Here is a 23,382-nt window from a genome sequence, read left to right as displayed (position 1 = left end):
AAGTCTTCTCTTTTAAAAAGTATTAATAAATTTTCGTAGCAAACACGAATAAAATAAAGTTTTAGATACGGAGCACAAACTATATATATATATATATATATATATATATATATATATATATATATATATATATATATATATATATATATATATATATATATATATATATATATATTATCACTATCTAAACACAACTACATATACATAAATACACTATAATCCGAAGTGTTGGGCTCGTGCGTAGTACGGGCATAGGTCATCTAGTATATATATATATTGCACTAGATATATATATAAAGGCACGAACAGTATTGACTCGTTAGATAATCTATTGCAGCCCATATATATACAAACAAATGCGAAATTTACGGTGCTACACTTTATGGCCTAGTGTAGTAATAAATGTTTTCCTTAGTCACCTCAAGATCACTGAAACTTAATTAGTCTTCCCTAAGGTAATGACATCCATTTTTGCCAGAAAGAGCAAACTTTCATGCTCAACATGAATCAATACAAGCTAGCAATTTGAGGACTGCAAAACACAAGAACTTCATCAATAACAGCCTTAGACTCATCTCCAAATAATGACTCTTTACCATCAGGCCTTTTAGCATAAGAAAGTCCCAATCTTGATTTAGCTTGTCTTAAATCACCAACCCCGGAATTAGTATCAGGTCCTGCAAATCCACCCATGACAGGAGCCAATGGAGGTCCAATTAGCAATCCATCAGCACCAAATTGTGGCCCTCCTCTAGCATAATCAAAAAGGGCAGCACCACTTCCCCCTACTTTAGGCAATGTTATTGGTTGTTGATCATCTTCAGCCCAGTAAAAGAGAAATGCATCAAAAGTGTCATAATAATCATCTGTACTTCTGTAGCCTTCTGGATTAAATGCTCCAAACTTAAAGGCCTTTGTTGTGTAGCCAATGATCACACATGGTCCTTTGAAATCAGAGCTGTTGTGGAAATCAGTTGCACTATATCCATCCACTGATGCCTTATAGCAGCATTTCAGTTCCCTTCCTATTTATCATCAGCCAAATAGAAAAAAATTAAAGAACATATATGCTTTGTTGTCTATGGTAGATGTAACAGTTTGTTCACGAGTTCCGCACAACTCACTGTTTTTTTTTTTTTTTTTTTGAGACAAAGACGTGTAATCAAAATTTTAACTTCCCGTATGGCCATAGATTTTGAAGTTGAAATTTGAAACTTGAAAATTTGAGTTTTTGAAGCTGTGTTGGGATATGCATTTTATTTGAAAAAAATTTGAAGTTTTGTGAGTGGAAGTCCCAAAAACTTGTCTAGACTAGTTTTTGGAACTTGAAATTTTTTTGAAGATAGAATTTCAAAATCCGATCCATAATTTATGGCCAAACAGATTTTTGAAGATAAATTTTCAAAACCTGATCCAAAATCTATGCGAAATGCTAGCTTGATGTGGTGGAACTAGAAGGCTATGTATTGGTTCGAATGAACTCAATAGCTTTAGTCTAGACCATGTAATGCAATAAGAAATTCACTAAATATGCACAAAAATTAAATTCAAAAGGCAGTTACTAACTCCTGATATCACTATCCTAAAATTTGGAATACATAATGTTCAAATTCTGGCTCTACCTGTGTTCACTATATATCTATTTTCGTGTCAACGTTACTGAGTTTGGTTGAAGCCGCAACACCAAGACTACATTCGCCACTGTCAATAATTATATACGAGCGTGCCAAATTAAGTATAGATAGACTTAGATACATTCAGAATTCACTCCCCTAATTCAAAATTCACAACCTGTAAATTCTGAATCCGCCTCTGAATCTTTTTTTTTTTCATTTCTTTTCGGGATTCAGTAACTGAATTATCCGTAAAATAGAAAGAAGGAAAGATTTACCTTTCAAGAATGTTTTACTGACAAGGGAAGGAGGGAAAGGAAGATCAAGATCATGATATCTGACTTGTGGCTTATCATCATTACTCTTGTCATTCCCTAAATCCCACTTAAATAAGCTCTTTGGAGAACATTTACAATAAGGACTGGATACAGAATTTAGTATTGCTATGGAGCAACTCATTTGAAAGATGGCTAATGAAGAATGAGCACTCTCGTTCACTCACTTTATTTCGCACTATTCTCTTCATACACAACCTTATCCTTGGTATATGTGGAGCCATCATAGTATGATATTTGAATATTTTGTGCTCTATCTTCTAACCATTTAACTAATTATAAATTAATTCACTATGTATCAGATAAAAAGAAAATTTGACATCTTGTTGAAATGAAATCTTTTCTAGTTCTAGTAATTGTGCATAAGTTCTAAAACATAATCCTATTTTAAAATAACATATGCAACCTTATCCTTAGTATTTGTGGAGCCATCATATATGAAATTTGAAACTTTGTGCTCTATCTTTTAACCATTTAACTTGTAAATTAATTCATTATGTATCAGATAAAAAGAAATTTGACATCTTGTTCAAATAAATATTTTCCAGTTCTACTAATTCTGCAAAAGTTCTAAAACATAATCCTATTTTTAAAATAACATATTTATGTACGTTTTGTTTCATTTCTTCATTAATATCGCTATTGAACCGAGACAACAAGGGTCCATAGCTCAGTGGTAGAGCATTTGACTGCAGATCAAGAGGTCACCGGTTCGAACCCGGTTGGGCCCTTTAGCTACCATTTTTTCTTTTTGAGCTCACGCAAATACTTTAGCTACCATCACAGAGCAACTCACACGTACATAATGTTATTTAAAACGAGGTGTATAAAATTGTTTACAATATGAAGTATTATATCATTTCAACCATGAAAAAGAAACAATGAAAATAACTACATGTATAATATCCTCACCCTTTAGCTACCATTTTTTCTTTTTGAGCTCACGCAAATACTTTAGCTACCATCACAGAGCAACTCACACGTACATAATGTTATTTAAAACGAGGTGTATAAAATTGTTAACAATATGAAGTATTATATCATTTCAACCATGAAAAAGAAACAATGAAAATAACTACATGTATAATATCCTCACTAACTAATGTATATATCATCAACCAAGAAACCCTCTTTGTTTTTTTCTATAGTTTCTTTTAGTCTATCAAAAAGAAACTATAGAAAAAACCACGAAAGTCGACACTCACTCTGCTGCTGCATGGGAGGGGAGTTGGTTTTGTAATTTGCTAACAATCTCATCTTCCACTCTAGAATTATTCTCACAAATTACATCAATAACCACATTATCATCATCATGACTATATTCCTTAAAATGCGCTACCCTTCCCAATTCTACAACTTCTTCAACAACAAGATCAAGTCTTGCAACTGTCTCAACCAGCAAAGAAGCAAAGGCTGCAAATGGTAGGGCCTCCAAAAATTCGAGGCTAGTAATGCCAATCTTGCTTAATGTGGGCCTCAAACTCCTTTTATCATCTTCTTTCAAAAAGTCATGGCCGAGTCCAAGACGAGCAGGACCGTCATTAGACTTGTCAGTATTTACTCTCGATAAAGAGACTACAAAATCTTTACCTGATTTTTGCTTAGCGGCTAATGTTGCTAAGGCTAATAATATGTTAGTATTACTATTAGTGCCAAGAAAGAGTTTTGGTTGGGATTTTAAGGCATTGATGAGGTCTTGTAAGGCTTCATGGACATTGTTAGATAGGATTTCTGGGCTGTATTTACGACGATTTCTTATGCTGTCGCCTAGTTCCCTTAGTGCCTTTGTCACTTCTCTGGCAAGTCGACTGCATGGATCTTTGAACAGTACTCGAACTGATCGAGGAGTCTGCAAAAAAAACAAGAAAAAAGTTTAAGCTGACTATCAATTTGAGGCACACTTACGGCAATAATGTAGAGGGAATTGGGAAAACAGTTCCAAAAAGGAAACAATATGATCAATGATATTGTATTTTTAAAATTTAGAAAACAATTTATTGCATCAAGAATTCTTTAGAATTCTAGAAAGTTTTTTTAAACTTGCTGTTTTGTATGTTTAGCCTTCTTTAGACAAGTAGCATCACATATTACTCCGGTTGACTTAAGAGAGCATAAAAATTAGGCATCACATGTTGCTCCTGTTGACTCAGTTAACACAAAATTTAGAACAATTTTTTAATATGGTTACTTTATTGTGGTAGTCTAGACTCTAGAGATAAAAGGATATCCAACATCTACCCTTTTTGAGTAACCTCCAAACTTCATCCATGGTCTACTTTCCACTTACATATTGGCTAATGGTCCATATAATCAAGACAGGGCTAACAAGGGACATGCATCTAGAGGGTTAGTTATAAATTCACGTGAACTGGTCATAGCTTTTGCCTATATTCTATATGTATTTTTAAAAATTCATTAAATATATGTTAATATTTGATTGTGAACGCAGCTATTACTATTATTATGGTATGGATTCTAATAATTTGACATTGCGCGCTGTAGGAACCGATAAACATCAAATCCTGAATCTGTCTCCGAGGCTAATGTACTAGGCACATGAACCCGTCAAAAAGGAAAGACAAGAAAAATTATTGAGAAATCAATGTGGTGGAATAGTTTGAATCCTTGTAGCTCAACCAGAGGTCTAGTGTTTGAGATCAGTAGTAGAAGAGCTCTTGGGAGAAAGTGTTTTTAACCCTCTTAATTAATGGATCTATCCTCCCCAAATTTAGATAAGTTGAGCCGGTGGATTTAGAATATCTTATGCCTAAAGCCAGAAAAAAATTATACTGTAAAAAATAAAAAGACGAAAAAAATGTTATGATTATGGAAGGAATATTACCTTAATTTCAGTTTGCAGGCATCCATGTAGAGCTACTAATGTGTATCCAAAATGACGAAGAACAGACCCTAATTTAACATATTGTTGCCACGGGTACTTGGAACAACGTCTTAAATATCTTGGCTCCCAACTTGCATATAGTGCCTGATCCATTCACATTTTAGACTCAATTAATTTTAAGTTATCCTATATAGGAGCAAATGTAATTTTCTAATTGAAGTAATGGTAAGAATTCTACCTTAAATGGTGCTGGACTTGAGATAATTAATTCAGGTACTTACCAAAGCTTCATCAGCTGATTTGGAATCTAAAGCAGCCTTATAGCCCTTGTAAATGGGATCCTCCATTTCAATTGAATTTTCTCTGGCCTTTTCTTGTTCCTCATTATCGCTAAAATACTCGTCAATGCAAGCTGCAATGTTATTGTTTAGTTAGAAAGATCTATCAGTCTTCTATCTTAGATTAGTTATGTTATATACAGTGTAACTCTTAAAAGGTTTTGTTAAAGTGAGATCATATTTTGAGTTAATTTATATATATATGGGATAGTGTATATATAATTCAAGGTTGCATGAATAAATGAAGAGTAATATTCTGATGTGATGATTGAGCTATATATATATATATATATATGCAACCATAGTCCTATTTTCACAATATATTATTCACTAAACTAACAACGAATTTTAATTAAGTTATATGTAGTAACAATATAAAGACTTTCTTACACTATTAATGTAATTAAACTATTATAACAGATCAGATGTCATCTTTATTAGGCTACTAATTGATGTTTATCATAGAAACTCATCTATAATCAACCTATGAGTAATCTAATTGTGCAATAATTTTTACACGTACCACATAAAAGAATGAATTTTTATTTTGCTTGTTACATTTGAATTATGTCCTACCTTCAATTGATTTTGCTAAGCCTTCGAACTTGGCAACAGTCGATAAATGGAGGTCTTCTCCTGACCAAATTGGAAATACCAATAGGCTCATGAGGAGACATATACCACAGCCAATGGCTATGGTGTAAAATCGCTCATGGGCAATCTTCAACACACTATCAATACGATAGCTTGACACTGTGATCAAGTTGAACGTCAAGAGGAATATCACCACACCATAGTCATAGTTTTTCTTTATGTGAGGGAAAAATCTCATGTATGTAGCTGCAGCTCCTGAAGATTAGAAATAAAAAGAATTAGATAAAAGAATATTCATTTTTATTCAAGTGATAATCAAATAAAAGAAAGGGTAATTCAATAAGTGAAGCTTACCAACTAAAAAAACTGCGGTCCCAATGAAAACAGCATGAAATATGTGGTCAGATTCTCTGGCAATATACTCAATCAAGAATGCCAACGATCCTGCTAATATTGTCCCCAGTCCTCTATTGAGCCCTTTATATAATGTTGCCCCTATCCATATAAGTTGGAAATATAAAATCAAATAAAAAATAAAACATGTCATCATTAAGAGGAAGAAGAAGAATTAACTAACATGGAAAGTATTACTCCTTTAATCAATTCATTTTAAGCAAACATTATACAACGTAAGGAATTAAAATGAAAACTATTTCTCTATTTCCGTCCTAATTTATGTGGTGTTATATGATTAGGCACGAAGTTAAAAAAAGAAAAAATCTCTCAAATGTGTAGTCTAAAACAATCCATGGATATGCATTTATAAATTATCTCATTAAAGATGAATAAGAATTTTAAAGCTAAATTGTTTTTAAAATAAAAAAATTATGATGTTCTTTTGTGGAATTAAAAAGGAAAATATGTCACATAAATTAAATTAGGATAGAAGGAGTAGAGTATATACTTAATTTCCTACTGGTATGAAAATCTCTAATAAAGATAGAACACTTCTAGAGAGCATAAAATCACCTAAAGTAAACATAATAACATGACTAAAACCAATATAAATTAATTACCTGCTGTGAATTCAAGAACAACCACAACAGTCATGACAGCCCAAATAGCATTTTCTCCAATGCCTTTGAACAATGGTTCCATTAAATATAACAAGGAGACCAATGTTAAGGAGATTCCCATTTTTAGTGAGTGAATTACCCTTCTTTTATCTTCTTTCCCTACTTTCCAGATTTTTCTCCATGTTAATCTTGGCAACCTCTTCATTTTCTCCACAAGACCATTCAGCCAGAAAGAAATATTTTTTCCACTCATGACCTCCACTTCTACTATGGAGAAATGAGGTCATGCATAGAAAGATGAAGCAATAGTTTTATGAAGGCTGCTGTTGGGAATATCATAGGCCACTCCGCCTTATATATAGCGAAAGGGTATATGTTACTTTATATAGAAGGTGCATTAACAGGCTTCTTAATGAAGTACTTTGAGATTTTTCAAATTATCAAATGTCATCAAGTCAAAAAAGAGAAGCAAAATGAATTTTGTTGGAAAGATAAGTTTACCTACTTAGAGATTTTTTTTTTTTTTTTTTTTGTAGTGTGTGTAAATAACTTTATGTGAATTGTGGGACGTAAAAAGCTAAGAAGCACCGAAAAAACTCTCTTCCTTTATTTTTATTTCTATCAGTTATACTAAAAATAAATTTTCTTTTTTAACTTGTCTGTATTAACTAATCAAGAAAGTTTTATTAGTTTTTTTTCTAATATTACAATTATCATTAAGGAACTACATAAAGTATGGATAATTAAACTTAGATTTTAAAAGTATAATTAATAAGAATAATTTAATAAAAAAATCCCTAATGAAATGATTTACAATCACACAAATATATATGGTTCATTTTACATCATAAGTTTCAAAAGTCTTTTTTTCTTTCTTAAATTTCGTGTCAAGTCAAACACCCTCATATAAATTGAGATAGAGGAAGTAGTACCGTAGTTTTTTTAAGGATAGCGTCGAGTGGACAACTAAAAAGAAACGGAGAGGTTAATAAATTAACTCTGATCTGAGATCAAATGATTATCAAGAAGGAGAGGTACGTCCATTCGACTACAATAGTCTGATTAAGTCAAAATAAACCTAGAATATTCGAACTAATTAGCCAGCTAATTAATAACACATGCAAAGACAAATAAATTATCAACGTGTCAAATAACCAGCAGGCTAAGCGCCTTGACGGTGCATCTGCTGGTTGACCAAACTTATAATTTAGCTCTAACTGCATTTTGCAACACAGTGCCTACTGCCATCCCTTTCAATGTGTTCAAATTGCAGGACCAAAAATGAAAACTTTTATTGCCGTTGGGTAAATTGTTATTAGCCGTGACGAGGCTAAAGGTGGTTGATCTTAACGTGCTACTAAAGAAAATTAGGAGAAACCGGCCACGTGAGCTTTACAAAATGCATAACTGGTTCCAATTACTAGCTAATGTTCCAAAACCATTGTCCTGATTCGGATTACGAGAGTCAAATTAGTTAATGCTCGGTGTGAATTTGGACATAATTTTTTTTTTTTGAAATAAAAGTTATATATTTAGAAACTACGTAAAAAGTACTACTTATAAGTCACAATAGTTAACAATTCAAAATATTTTAAAAAAATAATGGCCAAAGAAAATATCATTTGACTGTCCAAATGGTAATTAAGACAATCTTTTTGGGATGGAAGGAGTAATTTTCGATCAAGTTGATATATCGGCAGAGCAGTTAGATAAAAAAACGTAGGCGAGATGATTATAATTTTTTCACTCTTAGCTAGAGGTCTTAGGTTTAACCCATGAGAATGAAAAAGTTTTTAATAGGGAATGTTTTTACCCATCTAAGGTGAATCCAAATTAATTGAACAGTAAATTGAGAATACCATGCACATGATTAAATCGAATAGAAAATAGATAGGGAAGATCATGAAAAGCGTGTTTGGGTTGGCTCTCTGGTTCTTGTTTGTTAACCTAATAAAATGCGAGTTGTGGTTTCAACAAATTAAAGATCATATGTGGTGCTGTTCCTAAAACAGTTGCCTGGACGATGGAAATTTGACTTTGTGTTCTTTCTCGTGCGACTCAAGTCCCCCCAATTAATTCTTAAAGCAGCAGTATACATTGTTCCACATGGTAGTTTCCACATTTGCCAAGGTGTCACCCCACACGAAACTTAGCTATAGTACCCAGTTGGTAGTAATGTTGAAGAAGTTACACAAGTCAAGCCTATTATGCAAATGAAACATCTGTCCACACAGCGCATCGAATGGCCAGGAAAATAGAATTCCATAAAAACCTGTAACACCTAAAAAGGACTTAACTGACAACAGAGAAACATTACAGGGACCAAACTGAAACAATTGAAACCTAACTAGGACTTACTCTAACAGAAGATAATACTAGTTAAGAACATCCTCTTTGCCTACAAAACCTTGGCATATAATTTGGTTTACATTTTGCAGTAGTTTATGAATGAGTTTCTCAAAGGACAAGTATGATGATCCACCTTCCATTACACTAGCCCTGCTCTTCTGTTTCATCTCTTTAGCCTTATCTCTGACTTGTGTATTAGTTTTCATCAATTCCCTTATCCCTTTTTCTATGGCTTGTGCAGTTATTATGGGCTGATCACCTCTACTCCTCCTCCTCTCACAGTAATCCAAAGTAATCTCCACTGCATTTCCTATTTCTTTCACTAACTGAAACGCATTCCCTTGCTGTTCCGAGTGCAACGGCCATGTCGCTATAGGCACACCAAACCATATGCTTTCCAGTATCGAATTCCATCCACAGTGTGACACGAATCCCCCAATTGCTTCATGCGATAACACCTTCAATTGCGGAACCCATCCCACAATTTTCCCTTTCTTCTCTGTTCGTTTTAAAAATCCTTCTGGCAAGATTTCAGAGTAGCTCGTGTATTCGCGGGGAAATTGAGTGTTGCTATCTTCAGGGGGACGACGTAATGACCACAAGAACCGGCAGCCGCTTTTCTCTAGAGCTAAAGCAATCTCTTTCACTTGCTCAACTGGTAAGCTCCCCTGGCTTCCGAAGCAGAGTAGCACCACAGAACACGGTGGCTGGTGATCCAGCCACCCTGTTATTTCTGCCTCAACCTCTGGCCGAGACGACTTTGATTGGTTCATAATTGGACCCACTGGATAGATCAATGGGACCCGTCCAGACTTTGATAAGTTGTTGCAAGCATCCAAGGCGTGCATTTCTAATTCATCGAAAGTGTTGATAATGATGCCTTTGGCTTTCCTGTATCCACGAGCGAATTCAAGGAATCCACTTATTAGCCACATGTCTCTGTCGACAAAATTCGTCGACAATACGGTTGGAGGAAGTGGGTTGACAAAGCACGGAAATGACAACAGCCTGTCGGAGTTTCTGATGAATTCGGGAACATCCACGTGGCACTCATCTTCTAGAACCTGGAAGTGAAGCATCAATCCAAGAAAAGTAGCTGGTGAAGTGAAAAACACATAGCTTGGTATCCCAAGCTCCTCAGCTAAATCAATCAATGGATGAGCACATAACATGTCAACAATGAAACCCGCCATGGGGCCACGTTGATTTACCAAGAAGTCCCTGATGTGAGATTCTTGGCTTTGTAGTAATCTGTAGAAGAAATGTACTCTGGCTTTGGAGCTCCATTCAGGGGTTGGATCCGCATCAGGTAAATAGACAAACCGAAGGCGGTTGGAAGTAGAGGAAGCAGCAACAGTGTCGACGAAAGAGCCACTGACTACATCGATGTAATCAGGGAGTTTCATGATGAGGATGGTGATTGAGAGCTGATGGTTTCGATGGATTAAGAGTTTTGCTAACTCAACCATTTGAGCAACATGGCCCATTGGTGGACATGGAACGAGAATCACTTCTGCTAATTTCACCATTATCAGATGCACAATACCAAACCCCCCTACTCTTCTTCTTTTTTCGTCTTGTTTTGCTCTTTAACTTTTCGATCTTACTTCTGTAGATTTATCATAGGTTTCCGCGGATGCTGTCTTGATTTTTGTGTGCTTCCCAATATTATATTGAGGCATTAAACATACCTATGCATCGAGCATTGGGCGAATGAGTCAAGTACGCTAAAGAACTAATTAATCCTTCACTCATCAACCCGTAGCTTTATTATTATAATAACGTCTTCATATGGTTCATGTTTTACTGGGGAAGAAGAAACAGTTCATAATAAAATAAATTAAAAAAAATAAAAAAGATACTAGTACTTTGAATTTTTTCATTTGATGTATGATTTATATACCATTTCATCTGACATCTATTTATACTAGTTTTGTGGTAGTTGGGATTCTTCTCATAATTAACACCTCACATCAATAACTCCATCAGTTTTGAATATCTTTCCCTCGGATGTTTGAGGAGCATTTTATTCTAATTCCCTTTTGATAATTGAGTTATCTGTTCATTATTCAATATTCAATAGCAGGAGGAAAACTCTAGACAAGTGATAGTGACCTAGGATATGAATTATGTGTAGACTTGTTCATCCTTTCCCCCTTGATAGGTAAAGCAATGATCCTTCGGCTGAAAGATGCTTTGATTCGATTGACCAATTTTGCATAGTATCATTGTGAATATCGAACGTGATAAATAACAAATACTGGTAGCTAACTTCACTGCCGTATGATTACTATATGGTACAGTAAGTTAAGTAAAAAGGACGAGAATTTGGAAAGTGCAGTAAATTAAGTAAAAAGACGAGAAAAAGACTTAACGTGGTCGGCAGGATTCGAACCTGCGCGGGCAAAGCCCACATGATTTCTAGTCATGCCCGATAACCACTCCGGCACGACCACTTGATGGTTTGCTACAAAGGAATATAATATATATGTAAGCATTACTGATTTGACATGATATCAAATCTTACGGTTGACATAAAATATTGCAATTCAAAATTAGGTAACGAATTTCAGCACAAATTCCTTAAAAGGTCATGTATTGAAAATTGCCTACAAATATCACTTTTATTTCTTTTAAGACTATAATAAGATTTTACTATTTTAATAATAAATTCATTTAACTCAACTCATACCCATTTAACCAACTCATACCTTATACCCATTTAACCCGATTAGAAAATATCAAAGGAGCGTAATTTTTATACCCGATTTTGGATTTTTGCACTTTTGCATCCTTTAACATATACTACATTTTATGATTTCCTTCCTGTCCTTTTTTTTTTTTTTTAACGACATGCACCCTAATCTCTGTATTTTCTTACAAAGTTATTTTATTTTATTATTTACAAAGGTAAAAATGAGAAATTCAGTTCACGGAACCCTCCAGTGATCTTTTGTCCAGTACTTGATATATGTCATGTATACAATTGGTAATTAATGGTTTAGATTAAGTTCATTATTCATGGTCAATTATGCCTTTTCAATGTTTAAATTAAAAGAGTAAACAAAGAAAAGACAAAAAAAAAAAAAAATTGTTATAAAATAAAGACTATAAAGTAAGTACACCAGAGACAAGTATATATAGAGAGAGGCTAATATATTATTCAACTTTGAACAGATATACAAATGAACTTAATTGACATCCTATGTATAGAGGAAAAAAAGCAGCTGCGAGGCTTTTCAGGAAGCTGCTGCGAGGTTTTCAGAAGCTGCTGACAAGCTGCCTGCTTAAGCTACTTACAAGCTATCTGCTTGATTGCAAGCCTGAGGAAGCTGCTGCAAGACTTTTCAGGAAGCTACTGGCAAGTTGCTTGCTTGAGCTGCTTGCAAGCTATCTATTTGAGCTACTTGCAAGCTGTCTGCTTAATTATAAGCTTATTCAGTTAACTGTATATTTGAATGGACATCCACAACACGGTGTATTTATAACACTCCTCCTTGGATGTTCATTAATAGATTTGTGCCTCGTTAAAACCTTACTAAGAAAAACCTAGTGGGAAAAATCCAAGTGAAGAAAAAAGAGTACACATCCAGTAATGCACATTACAATCTGCCTCATTAAAAACCTTACCAGGAAAACTCAATGGCACAAAACCTTGGTTAAGGGGAAAAGAGTACAACTCATAGTTTACTCCCCTTGATGAAGACCACAATTCAGATGTCTAAGTCTTTGCATTCCAATCTTGTTCACCATCTTCTCAAAAGTTGAAGTCGGCAAAGATTTAGTGAACAAATCTGCAGGATTATCACTTGAACGAATTTGTTGTACATCAATATCACCATTCTTTTGGAGATCGTGTGTGAAAAATAACTTTGGTGAAATGTGTTTCGTTCTGTCACCCTTTATGAATCCTCCCTTTAATTGGGCTATGCATGCAGCATTGTCTTTATATAATATGTGGGTATTTTGGTATCACACTTCAGGCCACATCTTCCTCTGATGAGATTTATCATTGATCTCAACCACACACATTCTCCACTTACTTCATGAATAGCTATTATCTTAGTATGATTTGAAGAAGTAGCAACATGGACTGCTTTGTAGATCACCATGATATAACAGTACCTCCGCATGTAAGCAAATAGCCTGTTTGAGATCGAGCTTTATATGGATCAGATAAATAACCTGCATCTGCATAACCAACGAGATTTGTACTACCTTTTGTTAGCATAAAACAGACCTATATTAATAGTACCTTTTAGATATCGCAGTATATGCTTAATTCCATTCCAATGTCTCCGTGCAAGAGATAAGTTATATCTTGATAGCAAATTGACAGAAACGCTATATCAGGTTTTGTAGCGTTAGCAAGATACATAAGTGCACCAATGGCACTAAGATATGGTACTTCAGGACCGAGTAGCTCTTCATTCTCTTCTTAAGGTCGGAATAGATCTTTACTCACTTCAAGTGAGCGAACAACCATAGAAGTACTTAATGGATGTGCATTGTCCGTGTAAAATCATTTTAAAACTTTCTCAGTATAGGCAGATTGATGGATAAAGACTCCGTCTGCTAAATGTTCAATTTGCAGACCAAGACAAAGTTTTGTCTTTCCAAGATCTTTCATCTCAAATTCTTTCTTTAAGTATTCAATTGCCTTTTGGAGCACTTCTGGAGTTCCAATGAGATTTATGTCATCAATATAAACAGCAAGTAGAACAAACTCTGATTTTGTTTTCTTAATAAAAACACATGGAAAAATGACATAATTTATATAACCTTCATTTATCAAGTACTCACTAAGGCGATTGTACTACATGCGCCCTGATTGTTTTAAACCATATAATGGTCTTTGTAATCTGATTGAATACATATCTCGAGACTTTGAACTAAATGCTACAGGCATTTTAAATCCTTCTGGAATTTTCATATAAATTTCATTATCAAGTGATCTATAAAGATAAGTTATAAACACATCCATTAGATGTATTTCAAGATTTTCATGTACAGTTAAATTGATGAGATATCGAAATGTTATGTCATCCATAACGGGTGAATATGCTTCTTCATAATCGACGCCGGGTCTTTGAGAGAATCCTTGTGCAACAAGGCGTACCTTGTATCTCACAATTTCATTTCTCTCATTTCTTTTTCACACAAAGACCCATTTGTGACCAACTGGTTTTACACCACCAGGCGTTTGGACTACCGGTCCAAAAACCTCATGTTTAGCAAGTGAGTTCAATTCTGATTGAACTGCCTCTTGCCATTTTGGCCAGTCACATCTTCGTCGACCTTCTTCGATAGATTGAGGTTCCTGATCCTCATAGTCTTTCATAATGTTCAATGCAACATTATATTTAAAAACATTATCCACTACAATTTTCTATCTATTCAAGTCTATCTCATCACCAGTAGAACTTAATAATAGTTCTTTATTCGCTTGAGTCTCGGGTTCACTGATATCTTCAGGAATATCAAGATTAATCAGATCATGAATCTCACCGTGAGATCCTTTTCTAGTGTCATTTTGATCATTTTTCATGCTTCTTTTTTTAGGATTTTTATCCTTGGAACCTAATGGTCTTCCACGCTTCTGACGTGTATGGGATTCAGAAGCTATGACACTAGAAGATTGTCCTTTTGGGACATCAATTCGGATAGACACATTCTCGGCAGGAATATGCGACTTAGTTATCCTTTTCAAATCAGAAAATGCATCCGGCATCTGATTTGCTAGTTTCTGCAAATGGATGATCTTCTGGACCTCCATTTCACAAACAGGGGAATGTGGATCAAAATGAGAGAACGATGAAACTTTCCACGCAATTTCTCTTTTGATTTCCCTTTTCTCTCCCCTTAATTGTGGGAAATTCATTTCATCAAACTGACAATCTGCAAATCGAGCAGTGAATAAATCTCCTGTCAAAGGTTCAAGGTAGCGAATAATAGAGGGTGATTCAAACCCAATATATATTCCTAACCTTCTTTGGGGGCACATCTTAGTGCGTTGTGGTGGTGCAACCGGTACATATACAGCACAACTAAAAATTCGAAGATAAGAAATAGTTGGTTCATGGTCAAATACTAATTGTGACGGAGAGTATTTTTTATAATGAGTCGGTCTGAGACGAATAAGTGATGCTGCATGTAAGATAGCATAACCCCAAACAGTAGTGGGCAACCGTGTTTTCATAAGTAGTGGTCTTGCTATTAATTGCAGGCGCTTAATAAATGACTCAACAAGGCCATTTTGAGTATGAAAATGAGCCACAGGATGTTCAACTTTTATCTCAACTGATAAACAATAATCATCAAAGGCTTGGGATGTAAATTCTCCAGCATTATCGAGACGTATAGATTTAATGGGATAATCTGGGAACTATGCCCTTAAGTGTTACACACCGTATCTTAGAACTAAGATTAGACTCTTATCGTTAGAGTTTTAGTGGAAAAACTGAAGGTTTGAACGTTTTCCAAAAATGGTTGACAGGCCTATTTCGGGAAATCATAAGCCCTTGATTAGTTGGGAATTTAGGAAAGTACTCTTAATGAAAGTTGTAGTACGTAGAAATGCCTTTCCAACCATATAAGGAACAGTCCTATTAGAGATAGGAGAAGGTAGATATGATTATCGCAAGATGGCTAATAGTAAGGCGCTTAAGATTTGATAGAATCGGCTTAGTTTTCTATACGTCTTCCTTCCAGCCCAATTTCGTGAAAATCCATTGAGAATTTGAGAAAATTTAAAACATGAAAGTTGTAGATATTTGAAATACCTTTCCAACGATATGTTGTGGAGGCTAACCAGAGCTTTGTGCTAGGAGTTATGCCCATTTTACGAATGATGTCAGAAATGGCCTAGGGCGCCGCGCCAAGACAAAATCACTTAAAAATGTAATTTTCATCAGGTCCTGTAATATAGGCCTAGTGCGTCACCCCCACCAGGCCAAACTATGCCTGAAACGCCTTTTTTTTTTAATTTTATATGTACCTAACTCCGAAAAACTTTTCCCACTTCATTCTAAACCGTCTTTTTGGAGAGAAAACACCCTAGGGCTTCCACAAAGCATCCAAGGTGAGTTCCTACTCAAACCCCATTGATTATTACATCAATCTAACAAAGATTAACGCTAGAATCCCTATCTATTCCATAGATTATCGATTGAATTTTCTTCTTGGACAAAAGAACCCTAGAATCCGAATTCAAGAGGATTGAACTTCAAAAAGGTAATACTTCTGCTCTTTAATCACTTATAGTTGTGAATTGATGAGTTCTTGGGAGAATCGTAAATGGTTTTGATAGAGAGTATCATATGAACTATGTTAGGGTTTTGGATTATTAACTTAGGATTGTTGTAGTCATATGGGTGATGAAGAATGATGTTACTTTCATCAAATTGAGATTGTAGAATCACCTAGAAATAATTGAATGGGAATTGGGTGAAGAAAACACCATTAATGAAGGTTGTGGAGCTTTATGACCACTAAGTATTTGATAAAATTCTTGGGTGACCAAAGCATGGTTATTATTGCTAATATGGAATCCCTTTGACTTGTGTTGCTATAGATTAAAGTTGAAAGGGTTGAAGAACGTTGTATTACACTCAAAGGCCGGAATTAAGGTATGTGAGACTAACTCTCTACGTTTGGGAATGTTAATGATTCTCCCTACGCCACGTTCGTTTACAACGTTACCAATTGCCTCAGAAATATAGTTAAGCTTAGTTCTTTGAATAGTTGCAGACCTTCTATTCTCTAGTTTCATAGTTCATTCATGACTTTCATTCCGAATGTTGTGAGCTCAGTACGTAATCAATATAGACTTGTGTTTGATACCCATGAGTCTCAGTCTAGAATACTCAGCATGTTTATAAATAGTTAAAGCTTCAATTCTCATAATCAGTTCATGAATACATGTATGAGTGAATCATTGCCTAGTATGTCAGCATTGTATCTTTCAGCATGATTCTCAGTTCTTTTATGTAAATTGCTTAATGATGAACACTTGTGTTATTGGGCCTAAGGCCGCAGTTATGTATACGTATACTTGGGCCTGAGGCCGCAGCTTGTGCACAAATATATTGGGCCTGAGGCCGCAGATTATTTACTCAAATAAACATGTGGTTCGTCATTCAGAACAGGGAGTATTCATATCTTTACTTCCTTATTTCAGTTCAGTTATCAATTATCAGTTCAATTTTAGTTTCAATATTTACAGTTCTTTTTTTCAGTTGCTTTACATACCAGTGCAATTCAAATGTACTGACGTCCCATTTTCTTGCCCGAGGGCCTACATTTCACGATGCAGGTAAGGATTTACAGGTTGACGATTCTTCTTTCTAGGACCTTCTCGTATCAGCTGCTTGGTGAGCCCAGTTCCCTTGGGGCATTATCATACTTTCAGTCTTTATAGTAGTTCTGTCAGTGAGGTATAGTGGGGGCCTTGTCCCGGTAAACAGTTAGTAGTTCAGTACTCTTTAGAGGCTTCGTAGACTATAGTCCAGTCAGTCAGATGTTTAGCAGCTTTTGTGTTAGCCTTGTCGGCTACTTATTCAAACTTTCAGACTTATTCAGTATTTCTGCATTTATGATATTTCAGTCAGACTTTTAGTAGATCAGTGTGTGTCAATGTTATTTCCGCATTTAGTATGTTTGATATCACATGTTGATTCAGTCAGCCAGTTGGTTCGCTCGGTCACATGATGACAGGCACCGAGTACCGTGTTACGCCCAGGTCATGGTTCGGGGCGTGACATTAAGCCTATTATTTGTGCCAATAATTTCGTAAACGCCAGGTTGCGAGATGATAAGAGGCACACATGGGGACCACCTTGAAGATGCATCTATTAGGACCATAAAATATCTATAAGTCCACATATATCCCCATGTATACGTTCTAGAAAGGCAGGAGATTCAATACAAATTTTTCATCAATTTGCCTTGACAACAAGCAGCACATGAAAATTCATCACTTCCAAGAATCTTCAGGTTCTTAAGTGGATGCCCATTTGAATTTTCAATGATTCGCCTCATCATTATTGATCCAGGATGACCCATTCGGTCATGCCAAAGCACAAAAGTACTTGAATCAGTAAACTTCTGGATTACGATAAAGTGTGCTTCAACTGTACTAATTTTGAATAATACAGGCCAGAAGACAAAGTTGGTAATTTTCCAAAATATATTTCTGGCCGGAGACATTCTTGGTAATACTAAGATATTCAACATTCATTTCATTTAATGTCTCAACATGATACCCATTCCGACGGATATCTTTGAAACTCAACAAGTTTCTGGGGGATTTAGAAGACAACAATGCATCTTCTATAACAAGTTTCGTCCCCTTAGGCAGAAATATAGTAGCTCTTCCAGAGCCTTCAATCAGTTTTCAATTACCAGAAATTATAGTGACATTTGCCTTTTTTCTAAGCAAGTAAGCAAAATATTTCTCGTCTTTGAATATGGCATGCGTTGTTGTTCCGCTATTATTCACACAAATATCTTCGATCATTGATCCAAACAATATTTTAGGAACGTCCATATTTTCTTCAAAATGAAAAAATATGCACAAAGTGAACATTGTAGTAAATATTATTATCAAAACATGATTTACATTTGATTTACAAGACTCATAACCGTACAAACCAGATTACTAAAACAAAACATGACTTATCTTTAAGTATTTGTTATACCCTATTTTAACCGGAGTCAAAATGGTTTACAGCATTCCGGTAATTCCGGGGTTAATTAAATTTAGGGAGTCGCCACCTAATTACTTATGGTGAATTAGGACACCTAAAGTTTATTAAAGTTATTTTCTAAAGTTAACTCCATTTTAAAGTCTACGAAACCGAGAATCTAGGTAGGAGTTCAACTAATCTAAAGCGAAGGTATTAGGCACCCTTTAAAATCCATTGACAATGGTTAATCGACCGGACTTACAATTAACTAGGCTAAAATGCAAATATAACATTTTACAACATTTAAGAAAATATCTTGTAAGTATTGCTAAAGTTATAGATAGAAATATAATAATGCTATCTAAAATAGGACTTGTAGAAAAATAATAATTTGCATAAAAGAGTTTAGTTATAAATAAACTGAAGAAAGCGCGGGATGGTGTAACGTTTTATAAATATTTGGAGAAAATAAGTTATACCAACTAACAAATTGAAAAGAGTCATTATGATATTAATATTAATAAAATTTTAAGGTTTTATGGTATTAAAATATGACGAAATCGTCAGAAGTCTGAGGCGATTTTAATGTCTAAAAAAAATGAACCAAGTCTTCATTATTTTAAAATAATTTGAAATCAACATGACTTGTTTGAAAGGTATGGTTATTATTTAGCCTTTGGCGTCTTTCTGAGGAATCATTTCGTTTAGCCCAAAATTTTTGTAAATACTAACATTTAATTTCGTTCTAAGTTTTAAACGATCATACTTAATCTTCCAAACTACAACTCCCAAGAACCCCGCTAGGATTTATCTAAGCTAAGAAAACAAAATAAGATAAAGTGCTAGTCGTACAATACAAATCAAATACACACAATAAAGTAGAAGAGCAAATATAATTAAATGGGCTTAGCCCATTTAAACACTGCTGCAATCAGTTTTTCTTTTGCCATATGGGCTTTGGCCCAAGAATTTTTTTATACGCTGCGGATTGGGGCTGACAGGAGAGAGATCGCGTTGGGCCCTAGCCCAACACCGAATGCGGAAGAAGACGAGTCCCTTGGACTCGTATGAAAGGGTCATGCATAAAAAAAGAAGGAACAAGGATTAGTACGTAATCAATAAATAAGGCTAAACATATATAATATAAATTCAAAAGAAAGAACAGATCAGTGACCCATTTTGATTTTATCATATAGGCAGATCTAGGTGGAAGCAAAGAAAATTTCATTCGTGATTTCTTATCACATTGTATTACATCATTTACGGAACACAAATTAAATCAGCGAGACAAGCAAACATTCAGGAATTCCCATCAGAGAGATTCCCATCGACAAATCATCACGCCCTGATGGGGTTTTGATGTCCCTGTCTGTTCTATCAACATTGCAGGGACCAAATGAAGATAATAATTTAACAAGAAAACTGGAAAGGATTTTAACAAATGCCTATCACCAATTCATATTAAGAGAAACAAGTGCATGTGATTAAAACTGAATGCAGAGAGGATAGTTGTTAAAGAAAACATGATGACCCGGAGAGATAGAGGAAAATCCTAAACCATAACTTAAGCGACTGATTATCCCCCCTAGGTCCATATTTAGTTGTTATCTTTAGTTAGAGCAGAGTGAGATTGAGACAACCACACTAAGAATATTGTAACCACCAATTCACAAATTCGACTAATTATCAAAATGTACTGAACAGGGCAGCCACTAGCTAGAGACTACCTAATGGTATTTAATTCGAAGTCAGATTCATATCAATCATTAACGAGTTACTCAAAACTGGAACTATGCTACACCAATATCTACATCGAATTAGTGCACAAACAAACAGTTTTGTTTTTCTGATAAGTAATCTCGATAGTCTAACCTATTCTAATTCAAGCAGCCAAGCAGATAAGTACTGAAACTCACCAGTCACATAAATTAACATAGATACCAATGAAGAATCCAAACAGAGATGAAACTGGTCAAAATTGCCTAAAACTAAACCGTGACTCTGAGAGAAAAGCGAAAACGAAGGAGAAGCGAATGGAATGCATTAACTCGAATGGAATTAATCCTTATGCATACAAACAAATAATCTCCTTTATACTAAAGATTTATCATGAAGGAACCTGAACATAACAGTCCATTTCTGTCCCTAATTTTAACTAATACTTCAAAGCAGTCATGAAATAAGGGAGCAGGTTCATGACTTGCAAAAAGGGAATTTGGACAGCCATTAATCATATTAAACTATATATTCTGGACTAATCTATTCAAAACCAACACATAATCACAAAATCAAACAAAGACTGAAGCAAGAAAAATAAAATAAAAAGGAAAGGACTGGAAGGTTGTTGTTATTTTCTACACACTGATATTGCAAACAGCTTCATTTCTATGTTAAGCTTAAGTTATGAACTATAGAAAATCCCCATACAAAAATTACTTATTTACAGTTGAAACTAGCCCTGCTGAGGCTCAAACAATCATTTGAGTTATATAAATTATGTATATCAATTAACCATACTAATCAGACACAAACTTAAGCATGTTGGTTGGGATTCAACTCAGAAACAAAACTTAGCAAACATCCTGATTCCTCAAAACACATACATTTATCTTAGACCAGGTCCATATAGCACGAGGTTTGGACAATCAAGATTTAGTAGAGCAGTCTTATAATGAAACTAACAGATGCCCACACTAAAGCAGGTGATTAAATCATACACTGTGTATATCATATCCACTTAAGTTAGACAAATATTAGGCTAATAGATGTCCAGACAAGCTATCTATGGTTCAATATATGCAACATGAATCATACCTCAGGGAAAATGAATACATGAAAAAACAGACCTGAATCTGACCCAATCATATGTGTCGCTAAATAATATTAGACCAAGAATACATCGTAAATAGACTCGTGAGCCTAATTATCTTGCAAACCACATAACTAAGAAGTAATGAAGTCATAACCAGACCATACTCATATTAATGACTGAATAGATACATAATTAAATATTAATCTGGAATAGCAACTATAATGACTGAGCTAAGTTACAACAGCAAACTAAACATCCGAACCAAACATGGATCACAAACAAAGCTAGCACACTCAACAAACAAGAACTAAGAAACTACTGAAAATAAATGTGAGGACAAATGTTTACATAAACAATACAAAACACTTAAATGACTACTGAAATCACTAAGGACGGAGAATTACCTTATCCGAGTGCAGCGAACTGGGTCGTCGGCGTCGAAACTACTCTCTTACTCACGAACAATTTCAAATCTCGGATTGAAACAAAACCCAGAAATTCTTCTATGAGAAGTGTGAAAGAGCAAATCGAAATGATTTATCAAGTAATATGAAATTTTATGGGGTATGCTGCGGACAAAAAAATCTCCCCTTTCGGCTAAGGACTTATGGTCGTATTTATAGTAGACGAAAACTGGGGTTTGTCACTCGTTTTTGGGCGGGATTTTGAGTGAATAGCCGTTTGAATTTTGAACCAAGTTGTTTGTGGATTCTTCAGATCGAAGAAAAAGTAATTTGTCCTCTTGCACTGACTTGATTGTCGAAGATAAGAGAGAGAGAGAAGTTTGTGAACGTTGAGATAAAGAGAAAGGAGAAATTTGTACGAAAATAGCATGGCAAAGTTCTGCCATGGCTGAGAAAGATTTGGATCTTGTTGAGAAAGGAAAGAGATGGTTGTGCGGCTGATGAGGAAAAGGGAGATAACCCTAATGTGAGTAAAAAATGATGTGGGTCGGGTCGGCTTAGCGGGTAATGGGCTGATTGTAGGGGACTGATCCGAAAGAGTTTTGTAGGCTGATTACTTGGGCTCAATGTTGGAGCATATTATGTTTGTTGTTTGGGCCATTAATTGGCTGAAGTATTGGTCTTTCCTCCTTCATTTTAATTATTCTTGGACTTCTAACTTAATAATTAGTACAATATATATTATGTGAAGATAATTAGTAATTAATATGTAGAAAGTAAAGGACTTACTAAAGTATTGACTTATAATTAATTTAACGAGTACAAAATCCGAAAATGAAATGATGACGAACCATAAAAATTGAGATAAAATAATGCTAGTAATGTTGACAGTAAAATAGTGAAAATGAAAGTAACGATATTAATAGTAGTAGAAATAAAAAATAGTAGTGAAAATAAAGTATTTAGCTCGTTAATAAATTTATAAGCCCAAGGAAATAAATTGAAATAAAGGAGGGACAAAATTGGGTGTCAACAGTATTAACATGATTATACTAGATAATACAAACAACATGAATTAAAACATTTAAGTTTCTATAGATTCATCTCTGATTACAGGATCTATTTCTTGGAGTGCAAAGTATTCAGCTACATCCAAATGCATGAAGTCATCATTATCTTCAGAAATAAAATTTGCTTCACCATTATTTTCTGCCCTTTTTAGGGAGGCTTGATAAAGCTCAACCAAGTGTCTTGGCGTACGACAAGCACGTGCCCAATGCCCTTTACCACCACATTTGTGGCATTTGTCTTCTGGGTTTCTCCTTTGCACCGCTTCATGCTTTTCATCCATCTTTTGAAGAGATTTATTTGGTGCAAGGCGATCATCATGATT

At 34.8% G+C, this 23,382-nt stretch overlaps 3 protein-coding genes and 2 non-coding genes across 5 annotated transcripts; 1 reads left to right on the top strand and 4 right to left on the bottom strand.

The window, feature by feature from the left end:
* Positions 1 to 311: 311 nt before the first annotated feature.
* On the bottom strand, positions 312 to 2,148 carry LOC132609523 (uncharacterized). The gene is made up of 2 exons (XM_060323593.1): positions 1,892 to 2,148; positions 312 to 1,025 (listed from the first exon to the last, which is right to left on the bottom strand). Exons 1-2 carry the CDS (start codon positions 2,070 to 2,072, stop codon positions 508 to 510), a joined length of 699 nt encoding a protein of 232 aa, XP_060179576.1. The 5' UTR covers positions 2,073 to 2,148; the 3' UTR covers positions 312 to 507.
* A 459-nt stretch (positions 2,149 to 2,607) lies between these two features.
* On the top strand, positions 2,608 to 2,679 carry TRNAC-GCA (transfer RNA cysteine (anticodon GCA)). Its single transcript has one exon. It is a non-coding gene; the product is annotated as a tRNA-Cys (tRNA).
* Positions 2,680 to 2,923: 244 nt separating this feature from the next.
* On the bottom strand, positions 2,924 to 7,447 carry LOC132609462 (aluminum-activated malate transporter 12-like). The gene is made up of 6 exons (XM_060323475.1): positions 6,739 to 7,447; positions 6,077 to 6,217; positions 5,705 to 5,977; positions 5,072 to 5,202; positions 4,791 to 4,934; positions 2,924 to 3,797 (listed from the first exon to the last, which is right to left on the bottom strand). Exons 1-6 carry the CDS (start codon positions 6,989 to 6,991, stop codon positions 3,150 to 3,152), a joined length of 1,590 nt encoding a protein of 529 aa, XP_060179458.1. The 5' UTR covers positions 6,992 to 7,447; the 3' UTR covers positions 2,924 to 3,149.
* Positions 7,448 to 9,009: 1,562 nt separating this feature from the next.
* LOC132609379 (anthocyanidin 3-O-glucosyltransferase 2-like) lies at positions 9,010 to 10,893 on the bottom strand. The gene has a single exon (XM_060323382.1). It carries the CDS (start codon positions 10,614 to 10,616, stop codon positions 9,114 to 9,116), a length of 1,503 nt encoding a protein of 500 aa, XP_060179365.1. The 5' UTR covers positions 10,617 to 10,893; the 3' UTR covers positions 9,010 to 9,113.
* Positions 10,894 to 11,461: 568 nt separating this feature from the next.
* On the bottom strand, positions 11,462 to 11,543 carry TRNAS-AGA (transfer RNA serine (anticodon AGA)). Its single transcript has one exon. It is a non-coding gene; the product is annotated as a tRNA-Ser (tRNA).
* Positions 11,544 to 23,382: the final 11,839 nt, after the last annotated feature.

This window comes from Lycium barbarum, chromosome 1 (assembly GCF_019175385.1).
Source record: "Lycium barbarum isolate Lr01 chromosome 1, ASM1917538v2, whole genome shotgun sequence".
NCBI lineage: Eukaryota > Viridiplantae > Streptophyta > Magnoliopsida > Solanales > Solanaceae > Lycium > Lycium barbarum.
The sequence above is the reverse complement of the archived record's forward strand: the minus strand, read 5'-3'. Positions and strand labels throughout refer to the sequence as shown.

Coding starts and splice junctions, on each gene's coding strand:
- LOC132609523 (XM_060323593.1), bottom strand. CDS start 2,072: ATGAGTTGCTCCATAGCAATACTAAATTCTGTATCCAGTCCTTATTGT. Junction 1,026..1,891: donor CAGTAAAACATTCTTGAAAG/GTAAATCTTTCC, acceptor GATGATAAATAG/GAAGGGAACTGAAATGCTGC.
- LOC132609462 (XM_060323475.1), bottom strand. CDS start 6,991: ATGAGTGGAAAAAATATTTCTTTCTGGCTGAATGGTCTTGTGGAGAAA. Junction 5,203..5,704: donor CTTAGCAAAATCAATTGAAG/GTAGGACATAAT, acceptor ATAACATTGCAG/CTTGCATTGACGAGTATTTT. Junction 4,935..5,071: donor AATCAGCTGATGAAGCTTTG/GTAAGTACCTGA, acceptor TGAATGGATCAG/GCACTATATGCAAGTTGGGA.
- LOC132609379 (XM_060323382.1), bottom strand. CDS start 10,616: ATGGTGAAATTAGCAGAAGTGATTCTCGTTCCATGTCCACCAATGGGC.